At 41.2% G+C, this 12245-nt stretch overlaps 1 protein-coding gene across 1 annotated transcript in view; it reads right to left on the bottom strand.

Annotated features, from left to right (window-relative positions):
* Positions 1-3900: 3900 nt before the first annotated feature.
* The window catches only part of HMCN1 (hemicentin 1), a 431303-nt gene continuing 422958 nt past the window's right edge, over positions 3901-12245 (bottom strand). The window contains exons 106-107 of the mRNA XM_066261348.1: positions 6818-6944; positions 3901-5304 (exon numbers count right to left, since the gene is read on the bottom strand). Of these exons, the coding sequence (XP_066117445.1) occupies positions 4938-5304; positions 6818-6944 (494 nt within the window). The 3' untranslated portion in view covers positions 3901-4937. The remainder of the gene's footprint in view (positions 5305-6817; positions 6945-12245) is intronic.

Here is a 12245-nt window from a genome sequence, read left to right as displayed (position 1 = left end):
TTAAAAAGGCAAATTAAAATAAGGTCATTAGGGCAGGCTTTAATCTGATCTGACAGGTGTCCCTGTAATAAGAGGAATTTTGGACACACAAAGAGACACCTGGGGCATGTGTGCACAGAAGGATAAACCTGTGAAGAAGCCAGGATGCTAATACTTCTTTTATACTTAAAAACATATCCTTTAATAAGTATCAGGTATATAAACAATCAGGTTAGCTTATGGAGAAGCTGACCAAGATACTTAAGAGATACATGCCTACCTAAATTTTCTATATTTAATTTTTTTTTTACAGAGTAGTTATTAAAGTTGTTTAATGTACAATATTTTTCACTTGTCATTTTGGAAGCCCTGTATTGTAAAGCCGATCTTTTGCCTGATGATACAGCAGCCACGTTGTCAGCGAGGATTCTGGAACTCTACCTTGGCGCCCAGGAGTGGCACATTTAATGGGATGGACAAAAGGGTTAAACACTTGGGTTTTTTATCTGGTGTGTTTCATTCTTTGAACTTTCTCCATTGAGATTCACAATCTCTCTTGAATTCTAGACTCCGTCTCCCCAGCAGCTAGGAGAGTCACACTTTCTCTAGAACCTTCTAGGAAAAAGAAGCCAAAACTATCCCTTAGTCTGATTTTCGTGAGGTCCTTGGCTCTACTCATAGTGTAAGCAGAAAGTGTCTTAGCTTGAGAGAAGCCTATATTTTTGTCTTAACTTTTCACATCTCTTTGTGAAAACTTGTTGGGTGGCCAACAGTTAGTTGAGGGTCTTGGTTGCTGGATTAATGTAATTTCTACATCACTCGCAAGTTATGACTGAAGGTTCCAAGAAAGAGCAAGACCAATCCTAGCAGAAGGTGATTCTGCCACTGGGTACAAGCTGATGTGAAAGATAGGAACACCACCAAAGATGGAGACCAGCGGCCACAGCTGAGATGCGTTATGGCCAGCATGAGGGTTGAGGTGGTAGAAATGGGAGGGAAGAGCTCATCCCTAATGCACTGTTAATAACTTCCAAATTTCTAGGCTGCTCCTCTGAGAAGGGAGAACTGGAAACAGAATCTTGGCAGAGGGCGGTGATTGGGAAACTACCATCACTCTGACCAGTTGCATGCCCTGCCGCTGCTTGGATTTGGCAGTGAGCTCTATGATGCAGCGGAGCAGCGATTACATGCCGCAAACTTGGCCTCAACTTGTCCCCTCCAAGGGCCCCTGGAACACTGCAGTTAATCAGCACGCTGGTCATCAAGGGTCACTTGACATTTTGAAAATGTGTTTTGGACACCTGGGCAAGTCTGTTCATACATTCTTTCAGTGTCCCTACAGAGTTGGGAAAAGCCGCAGCCAGGGGGACATGTCAGGCCCTGCCTGCACACATGGAACCGCTTTATCCCGGAGCCCGGCCAGAGTGCAGTGAGTGGTCTCCATCCTGCCGTCTGGCTCGGAGGGGCAGGAAACCGGAGACACCAGGACCTCAGCCTGTGTGGTTTCCCAGTCTGAAAATCAGGTACATTGGGAGCCTGAAAACCAGCAGTATAAGAACTACTCAGTGGCTCAGGGCACCAGGGCAGCATCCTAGCACCAGAAAATTATGTGGCAGCTAAAGCCATTTTCTTTGTCCCATTGTGCCCCGCAGAATGGCTGGAAAGAAAGCAAGCCATTGTCCTCTGGGTCAAAGTGCATTGTTATCACTAGAAGCATTCTTAAAGTGGCTAGAACACAGGGCTTCTCCTTGGGCTTGAGTCAAATAACACCCTCCCACTAACACACACACAAACACACACTCTATGGGCACATTATTACTCTGTGAAATCAAGTAAAGATAGGCATAAGTCTTAAAGAGAAAACAGGGCTCAATAGGAGAGGAAGAAAAAAGAATAAGGCCTTCTTTATCATTTTTTCCTTGTGACTAGTGAGTAGGGAGCTTGTGTGTTGATTGAATGAATGTAAAAACATGGGGAGTTTTTTTCTTTTTAAAAGACAGCTGGTGGAGCCGGTCTTTTTCCTCTTCCACGTGTCTTTCTACTAGGATCCATCCTGCCTGTTCCCCATCAATACCAATGCTACCTTCTCAATGCCCCTCCCACCCAAAGCAACAAAACACAGGAGACACGTGTATGCATATTGTGCACGGCTGCTTGTGCGGTAACAGCCGAGTTGAGAAGTAGCAAGAGAAACCGCGTGGCCTCTAAACCCTGAAATATTTACTGTCTTTCCCTTTACAGAAAAAGTTTGCCAACCACCAATGCAGACCACATTTCCTCTCATGTTAACATCAGGTTAATTAATTTTACAGGGGTGGGCAAAAGGAGGTTTAAGTATCCACCTTTGTTCGTCATTGCTTAAATTACCAGCCTTCATTTCCTAAAAGATAAATGATATGTAAGGATACAAAATAATAATAATACAAATAGTACAAAGAATATAATAATTAAGTACATAAATAATGATACAGAACGAGTTTCCTGTACTCACAACTGTAAACCTAGTTTTGCCTACTCCTATATTGTGGGTAGACTTCATCCGACATGTAAGGGATTATATATTGGAGTCTAACATTACTTATTAGATTTTTCATTTGTCCCCTTGGAGACCTTCCCTTTTCTGCTAGCCATCCTATCTGGAGTCTTTGAAATTTGCAGGCTCCGAGGACTGCTGTGGTAACACGTAGGCTATAGGTGTGCTCCTTCCAGCTTTGTTCGATGCTGTGGAGGGCTTCAACGCCCTGCTCTGTCTCCTGAGGGACCATTCAGGCCTGATATTGGATGTCATTGCCCACCTCTGCTCAACTGCTAGGCTGATTAGGAGACATTTCAAGAAAATTTTGTCAAAGGTACTTGGTTACAGTCAAGATTCTAGCTGGACCCCCCACCCCCCCGCCCCCGGCTCCAGATAGGAATTTGCAAATGAAATAGAGGTAAGCAGAAGTCTGTTCCGACCAAAGTCCGTGCAGTAACTCGTGGCTGGTCACTCTATGCTTGTAGAACATTGGACAGAGGAAATGAAAAAAATTAATGTGGTTTAATTTTAGGAAGCTCAGTAATCAAGGTCATGAGCTGGAACTGTTTACCGAGAAAGGCTGTAAAGTATCCTTTCCAAGGACTGAGCAGTCCTGCAGATGTCTTGACTGTATTAAACCAGCATTTCTGCAAGTGTTCAGTGAGATGTTATGATGTTTGGGGAAAGAAATGTTTGTGATGAAATATTTTAGAAAATTTTGACTTGAATAAATTAAATCTATTTATTCCTTAAGTGCTACGATCCTTTCGTGTCAGTGTTCATAGTAAATATTTAATAGTGGGACATATTATGCAGTGTTTCCCAAACTTGTTTGACCATGGAACCCAGTTAACTCAAAGTATCTTAACTGAACTTATGTTCTCCAGAATATTCTTTGGCAAACGCTGATTCAGACAATCACCTGCCTGGCCAGAAGGTTGTGTGTACACTGGATGATTTTTCCAAGTTTCTTTGAATACGGTGATTCTAAGTAATAATCCTTCCATGAAAGCCATAATTAGGACGTCCTTAGTTTATTACCTGTCATAGATAGGAGACAAATTTACTTGATATAAGATAGAAGGAAACTATTTAGGTAAGTGAGAAAACTATTATGCAATGGAGATAACATTTGACAAGGAGTCATAAGAGGTAGAAGCTAGGACATCTCTGCCATTAATTAGTTGTGCTGTTTTAAGGAAGTTACGTAAGTAATCTGAGTGCCAGGATCTTGACCTAGAAAATGTGAATAACAATACAGTACTATCTCAAGAGCCGGTGTGATGATTAAATCGTGATATATGTGACAAACACATGTATGTTTGTGGATGTGACTAAGTATATTACCTGTAATAGCTGTAAGGAAACAAATTTTAGGTTTTCACAAAAAGTTAAGAAAAGGGATGTGAAAGTTTTATTTAAGCCGGTTTTCCCGTAACATTGTATTTTACCATTGTATTTTTATCTTATAAAATAATTTTATAAAAGAGTCCATCAAGATATTACATAGAAAATACACACTAAGGTAATATATATACACTTCATAAAAATAGAATACATCTTGGCAATTGCTTCCAGAGTTTGTTACCACCATGTACAGTGTATTGACGTTTAACATTTATGCTCATTTAACATATGAGGTTTTTCAAGAAAAGCAAAGAAAACTGTCCCATTGACATGTTAAAGAAAATTGTTTCCAATCGCTGGGAAAGTAAAACTCCTGGAATGTGAAAGTTAAGGAGCTAACTGGATGTCAGGTTACATCAAAATATTAGAACAAAGATCTGTGCCACCAACAATTATCTGAGGACAAAGTAGTATTGTTTCTGTTCTCATAAGTGGTTCAGTTGACTGCGAAATCACTGAAAGTGATATCCTTATTTTAGGTGTTCAATCAAGGTGAACACCATCAAAATAACCTGCTGGAATCTGTACTTTATTTCTAAAATGAATGGTGTTTATTTTTTTCCTTACCATGAAAAGAGGTGTATAAGTCCTAAAAAAACAACAAAGCAACTAGTAAGTGACTTAAGCTTTGATCAAAATATGAGCAACCAGTTTTATTGCTTAAAAAAAATGGCCAAATGGTCAAACATCAACTTGGCTTTGAATTATTATTATAGCTATTTTATTTTACTTTTTATGGAAACCATCACTGATGTGTCCTGTTAGATGTTCAGAATAATCTTTGGAAAGTAACTGCTCCAGTGTAATAAATAAAGAAAACAACAGGGACTCTTCTAGACCTTACCAAAAGATGTGACCATGGTGGGATCATGAAAATGCCTCAGCAGTAAGTACCAAGGAAGACACGCAAAACAGAGCATAGCACCATTTTCAAGTTGCTGAGGTTGCAACTGTTCAGGTGATGGTGATCTGGAAGCGACCTTGATTCCCATGATTAATGCAGTTTAAATATGGGGGTTAGGCTTTGGAGCGCTTCTTAGTATGGATAGGCAGACACGGCTATATAAACTACGAACGTGGTCTGGTACTCAATGGTCCCGTTGGCACTGTAGGATAAGGCTCGAACCCGCATGCGGTAGGTCTCTGGTTCCCGTAGTGGCCGTGTGGTGTATACCACTCCTTTCAGCTTCTCATCCCTTAAGGCGAAGGGAGCAGTCTGTTCCTCATCTGCCATGAGGAACGTTGTCCTGGGATGCACTACTCCATCCTGCGTGTACGCCACCAGCCGGATTAAATCTTGATTGGCGGCTATTCCAAATGGGAGGGAGACAAGTTTGTATTTCAAGGCGTACGGGCTCGAGGCACATTCCAAATCGTTGGGTGGACAGTGCTTGAGGCAGAACCTGAGGACAACAAACACATGAAGTGTAAATAGTTTTCTGGTGTGGGAGCAGGAGAAGACATGATGTGGGTGATTGTGATCCACGACAACTTGCAGGCATTTTAGGCAAAAGACAGTCTGACTGCAAGAGCAATAAGGCTCATCCCAGGCTCTCTGTCACTAACTCAAACCAGATGCCAGATGGTTATGACAGCATGCTGGTCTCGAGTCCAAGAGCTATCTCTCAGCTCCATTAAGTCAGAAGCTTTTGAACCCTGGAAGTAAGTCTGAGTATCACAGAGTATCTTTAAAATGTCTGTCTCAGAAAAGGAAGCATCTGCACTTAACACGGGAAACAAGTACTTCAGAAAGAGAGAAATACAGGCTTTCAAAAATGTTTTAACATCTATCCTCACACTGTTGGAAAGGTGAAATAGATATTGAAATGATTGATATGGCTTACTTTTTGAAAACAATCAAAGGTTAAGATTTCTGAAAAAAACAAAAATACTCTTCCTTTGTATTCATCTGCCATATTATTTTGGATGAAAATATTATATTTTCTTTTTCATGAGCCCACTTTAGCTGTTTTCGAGTCATCATAACTTTTTAATTGGCTGTCAGATATCACTGGTAATCCAGGATAAACTTTAAAAAGATGCACAAAGATCTATGTCTATCTATGTCATTGATATAGATATTGATTCTTCAGTCATAGTATTTGTAGAAGTTTCATAGATCTTTTTAATTTCCTGCCTCCACTTTGGACTCCCCTGAGACTGGGTATGAGTGGCTTTCGGTGGCTCCTGGGCAGCCCACACCTGACCATGTGACAGGAAGGTGGCAGTCACTATTGGCAGGAAGAACAGACTGTGAGTTCCAACCAGCATGTGGGTTCACAGCAACCTTCTCATTAATGGATCCTATTCAGGAGAACATTATCTCTGTTTTCAAGCACCCCATGAATAGAAACCTGAACAGAGAACGTTTCTGTAAGGGGCGGGAGAAAATGGAAGAGTAGGGTCTTGAGAACCCAGAAGAGACAGGGTTTCAGACAGCAGGAAACGTAGGAACGGGCAGACCACTGACTCACGCTTGCTCATGTCCATTTTCTCCTGAAGTCACCATGAGTCAGCACAGTGACAGCCAAGGTACTTCTTGGAATGCTCTAAGTGCTCAGAGACCTTAAAACTCAGAGGCAATACAAACAGAAACTCGAGAATCTCACAAAAAGGCAGACATCTCATAAAACGCTCACTGCTGAGATAATTCTAGAAGCCGCACAGCGGATTACGTGCTGGGGTGACTGCTCCGGAAGACGCTGGCAGCCCAAAGCGAGTTTAGGCTGCAGTGGGAGCCGCAGGATGAGTTCACTTCTTGCCCATTCTTTGAAGTAGGAACACACTGTTACTCCATCTCCCCTTGGGTTATGACTTCCTGTGAGTTACACATGACCACAGACAGGGTGTGTGGTCAAGGAGAGAGGGGGAGAAGGGTGTTCAAACGCACATCCGGGAAGGGAAGGCAAGACCTACCCCGAGACGGGATCCCGCTGGTAGTTGGATGGACAGGGCGTATCGATGCACTTGTAGCTCCCTCTCATGTTGAAGCACATGCGGTTCGGCCCACAGCGCACATTCTGTTCCAGACACTCGTCAACATCTAGCAACAGCACAAGGGACATGCGGAGTCAGCCATGCAATCAGAACAGGCCATCGGGGCGGGGGGTGTGGACATCTGACCGGCCTGTCAAGGGTTGGTCTTCTCCTCCCCGTGAATGAACTCGGTAGCTGTACCTAAGCTTCCATAGTCACAAAGTGGGGATCCTCACACCTGGCATGCTATGTCTCAGATTGCTTTGAGGATAAATCTTATTTTTTTAAACATATGTGAAAAGACAGAAAAATGAGCACTACAAAAGTAGAAGGGAGGCTATTAGGAGCTCTCTGGTGTTTCTTATATTCGGAATATAACTCCATCTTTGAGGTTTGTAAAGCAAACAATACTTTAAATTTACTAAAAACAAGCTAAAAATTTAAAAGATACTTGTGAACCTTGAGTGATTATCAATATTTTGTTTTATAAGTTCAAATTGTTGGGTAGGAGGGAGGTAGTGGAAAATAAAGGAGTTAAGTAATAAATTCAGAGGACAGTGTATAGGTCATTCAGATCTCTGGAGAGAGACAGAATACAGAGAAACGGGAGCAAATGAAATGACCCAAGTAACAGCCATGATCAAGTTTGATCAAATCTGCACTGTGCAGAATGTATCCTCAGTTGTTATGACATTGAGATGTTCTTCCTAGGGTAATAGCTCTCCCCAGGATAATGGATAAACATGCAAATAAAATGTTCTTCACAAAGTCATTAAATAAAAATAAAATAAAATCACTAGAATTAAGATATCAAGATAGTTCAGATAGTTCAGTTGGTTAGAGCATCGTCCCGAAGCCCAGAGGTTGCTGGTTTGATCCCTGGTCAGGGCATGTACAGGAATAGATCTATGTTCCTGTCTCTCTTTCTCTTCCTCTCTCGTTTTATTTTTTTTAAGGACAGATCTAAAGAAAACTTTTTATGAGCTTTCTGAAAATGAGTATTTTTAAGCCTTGATTCTTAACTTGGGATCCATATTTAATCATCAAAGGATCTGTGAATCAAAGTGTGTGTGTATGTGTATGTTTGTGTTGTGTGTGTACAAGAGAGAAAGAGAGAGAGAGAGAGATGGATGGATTTTTGGGGATGAGGGTCTATGAGTTCAATAAAAATTTTAAGGGATTTTGAGATCACAAGGCTAAGCACCATACTTTAGAGGAGTAATTTTATTTTTTATTTTATTTTATTTTATTTTTTAGAGACAGAGAGTGAGTCAGAGAGAGGGATAGACAGGGACAGACAGGCAGGAACGGAGAGAGATGAGAAGCATCAATCACTAGTTTTTCATTGCGTGTTGCAACACCTTAGTTGTTCATTGATTGCTTTCTCATATGTGCCTTGACTGCGGGCCTTCAGCAGACTGAGTAACCCCTTGCTGGAGCCAGCGACCTTGGGTCCAAGCTGGTGGGCTTTTTGCTCAAACCAGATGAGCCCGCACTGAAGCTGGTGACCTCGGGGTCTCGAACCTGGGTCTTCCGCATCCCAGTCCGACGCTCTATCCACTGCGCCACCGCCTGGTCAGGCTAGAGGAGTAATTTTAGACTGTGGCATTTGCATTCCCCGGGTGGTACGTGAAAGCTCTCCAGCAGTATTTCAGGGAGTCCATTTCCATCCAGATCCTCATTTTTCACAAGTTCTTGCTAAAGTCAATCCACCTGAGAACTTCCCTGTGGCCTGGAGTTCTCCACTCCCCTCTTACATCCTTTTGCGTTATTAAAGAAAGGTTTCCACTAATCCCTAGTCTTTTTATGATAGCGGGGTATAAAATGCTTCAAGGAGCATACACAGGGTGAGAACATATTAATGGTGACAAGCCTTATTTCATCATGGCTACAAACCAATGGTTTTAGCCCACTTTATTTTTTAAATTAGATTTCAGAAGTGAGCTGGTTGTCATGGAAGCACCTACCAACACTTTTATTTAAATAGAAAAACGATCTTGGACTTTTTCAATCTGGTTGGTTTAACAATCAGTCCAGACTTTTAAGTTATACAGTGGTTAGCCTCCATTAACTGAGTGAGTCGTCTGCAGTGCCAACATTTTGATAAAAAGGTATTTAAAGCACGTGAATGTTAAACAACAACGCCAGGATTCATGTCCCTTGTAACGACTCAAACACAATAATAAACTTTAGATGTTATTTTTTAAAAGTTATGAATTAAGTATATACGGCTTTCAGATTTTAGAATAGATAAGCAAAAATGTGAAGACTAATTACTTTAGAGATAGTCTAAGTCAATTGGCTACTTATAAGTACTTGTAACAATACTCCTTCCTTCAGTATTTGAATAAACATAGATCCTGATGTATAGGAGGGAACAAATATAATTAATTGGACCCAAACTAGTTCTCTGAAGCAGTAGGTCCTAAAGATTAAACACACTTCTATCATGGAATTGGTGACAAGACAAATGGGCAAGTGTAACTATGATGTCATTTCAAAGTAGTCAGTGACTCGCTATCTGCATAATGGTCTCTATATTGGACTTGGATTAAAGTTGTGAAGTTCTTTTGTGGATTCTTAAATAGCGTGAAATAGAGCTAGTAAAAAAGAGAAAGGAGAGAAGAATTTCCAAGAGACAATAATCATCTAGTCGGGGGAGATATTCCTACATCCTCAATAGACGCCTGAAGCCACGGGTGGTGTCAAATCCTATATATACTGTTTTTTCCTACACATACATACCTGTGATTAGGTCTAATTTATACATTAGGCACAGTAAGAAATTAACAAAAACTAATAATCAAATAGAACAATTCTAACAATGTACTGTAATGAGAGTTACGTGAATGTGGTCTCTCTCTCTCTCTGATAACTGAGACAGCTATTAAGTGACTGACGAGTGGGTAGCAGACACCATGTGGAAATGCCAGACAAAGGGATAATTCACGTCCTGAGCACTATGAAGTGGGATGGCTTGAGATTTGATCAGGCTACTCAAAATGGAGCTCAATTGAAAATTTACAAATGGTTTATTTCTGGAATTTCCCATTTAACATTATCAGACCGTGGTCACTCTGGGCAACTGACATTACACAAAGTGAAACTACGGAGAAGAGGGACTACTGTGTATTAAGCATGGGCAAGAAATGTGAAATTTTATTTGTGATTTATTTACCACTCGCATTTGTCTCAAAAATTAGGAGTTTAGATTGGTTTCAAATATACTCTGTTTTCTGAGGAAATGATAGAAAATGTAATTATTTACTTTAAACTGAATGGCACGCATGCACAACATAAAATAATACTGGGTTGGAAAGAAAGAATACATCTTTTACTTGACTTTTTATTTATTTTTTACTTATTTGACTTTGTAGTTCTGTAGATGTGCTGACAATGTGCTTCCTATTACTAGTTTTATGTTAGGACTGGTTTTCCCACTGGAATAAAACAGACTGTGCACCATTTTAATTTCAGTTACGTCTTTCCTATTGTCTCTGTGAAGCAGTTCCTGATTATGATTTTATCTGTCAGAAGCGCTTCATCAGCTTTACAAAATGAGATGGCCTTAATGTGAAGTGAACAGCCCTCTAGAGAAATGTGAAAGATTCAATTAGCCTCAACTTCTTCTCTCTCGTGAAAACACATTCCCTGCATGCCCAGCCTCCAAATTCTATTTTGGCTGTAATTTTTACAATAAACCCATGAAGAAACATGGAGGCCAAGGGGTTCAAGGACCTGTGAGGATGGTGGCATGGAGACCAGCATCTGGACACACGCTGGTGTGCAGAAGGAGAACAACTACCTTATCACACATTTTCATTAGCTACATAGGAATCTGTAAACAAATGTCAGGATCTCATATACAAAGTGTTTGTCCTTAGCTTCACAATAGAAAAGCTTTCTTAAGTATTAGAGCTTCTGGGTAGTGACCCTCCTTGTCATCTGTCTAATCTTCTTTCCCCAGGACTAGGCACCAGACAGGCATTCACTCTAATCTCTCTCTACTCACTGGCCTTAAAAGAGGAAGCCAAAAACGATGGAGAAATCCTGCTGTCTTCTGTTAACTGACAACGTGGTGATGTCTGGTGTTTATGGACCATTATAAGAAAATTATTAGGATAGAACTTCAAGTATAGCCATTTTATGATATAAACATTATTGCTACAAGGCAAAAATACCAAGATGAACTGAAAAAATTTTATATAAATAGCTTTAGAACATATGAATGCATTTAACCAAGTGCTTCTGGCTATGTTAAAAATAATTTAGGACAAACATAGTTTCTCTTTGCCTTTCCTTGGGCAAATCAGGATTGGGTGTGTTTTTTGTGTTTGGTGACTTCTACTTTTTTTTTTTTTTTTTTTTTTTTTTTTTGAAGCTGGAAACAGGGAGAGACAGTCAGACAGACTCCCGCATGCGCCCGACCGGGATCCACCCGGCACGCCCACCATGGGCGACGCTCTGCCCATCCTGGGCGTCGCCATGTTGCGACCAGAGCCACTCTAGCGCCTGGGGCAGAGGCCAAGGAGCCATCCCCAGCGCCCGGGCCATCTTTGCTCCAATGGAGCCTTGGCTGCGGGAGGGGACGAGAGAGACAGAGAGGAAAGCGCGGCAGAGGGGTGGAGAAGCAAATGGGCGCTTCTCCTGTGTGCCCCGGCCGGGAATCGAACCCGGGTCCTCCGCACGCTAGGCCGACGCTCTACCACTGAGCCAACCGGCCAGGGGACTTCTACTTTTGACTAGAGCCTCTGTCCTTATTTAAAGTCAAATTCACTCCAATTTCCCTCGTATTACTGATATTTCTACCACTAATGTATAAAGCTTCAAAATGCACACGTTGCCTGACCTGTGGTGGCGCAGTGGATAAAGTGTGGACCTGGAAATGCTGAGGTCGCCGGTTCGAAACCCTGGGCTTGCCTGGTCAAGGCACATATGGGAGTTGATGTTTCTAGCTCCTCCCCCTTCTCTCTCTCTGTCTCTCTCCCTCTCTCCCTCTCTCTCTCCCTCTCTCTCTCCTCTCTAAAAAAAAAAAAAAAATGAATAAAAAAATGCACACATGAATTCAAAGTAGTCTTTTGTTCCACATAAATACTTCAAACACTTTCTAAAGCTATAAAAAGACTCCAAGTTAAGTCTTTTGAGGAAAGACTTCTTTAAAGGGCATAATTGTTTTCTCTGTCTTTTTTAAAACCACAAATATATGCAACGATTTTAAATTGCAAACATTACAAATGATAACTGTTTCTGATTTCCTCACGTTATTTTCCACTCTCTGAAGCACAACTGAAAGTTGAAAGATGTTTTACACTGAATGAATGACAAGGGTAATTGAAAATACTGGAATAGGACCCAGCTGGTTGCTTAG

This window comes from Saccopteryx bilineata, chromosome 2 (assembly GCF_036850765.1).
Source record: "Saccopteryx bilineata isolate mSacBil1 chromosome 2, mSacBil1_pri_phased_curated, whole genome shotgun sequence".
Lineage (NCBI taxonomy): Eukaryota > Metazoa > Chordata > Mammalia > Chiroptera > Emballonuridae > Saccopteryx > Saccopteryx bilineata.
Note: the sequence above shows the minus strand (reverse complement) of the source record. Positions and strands in the feature narration are given on the sequence as shown.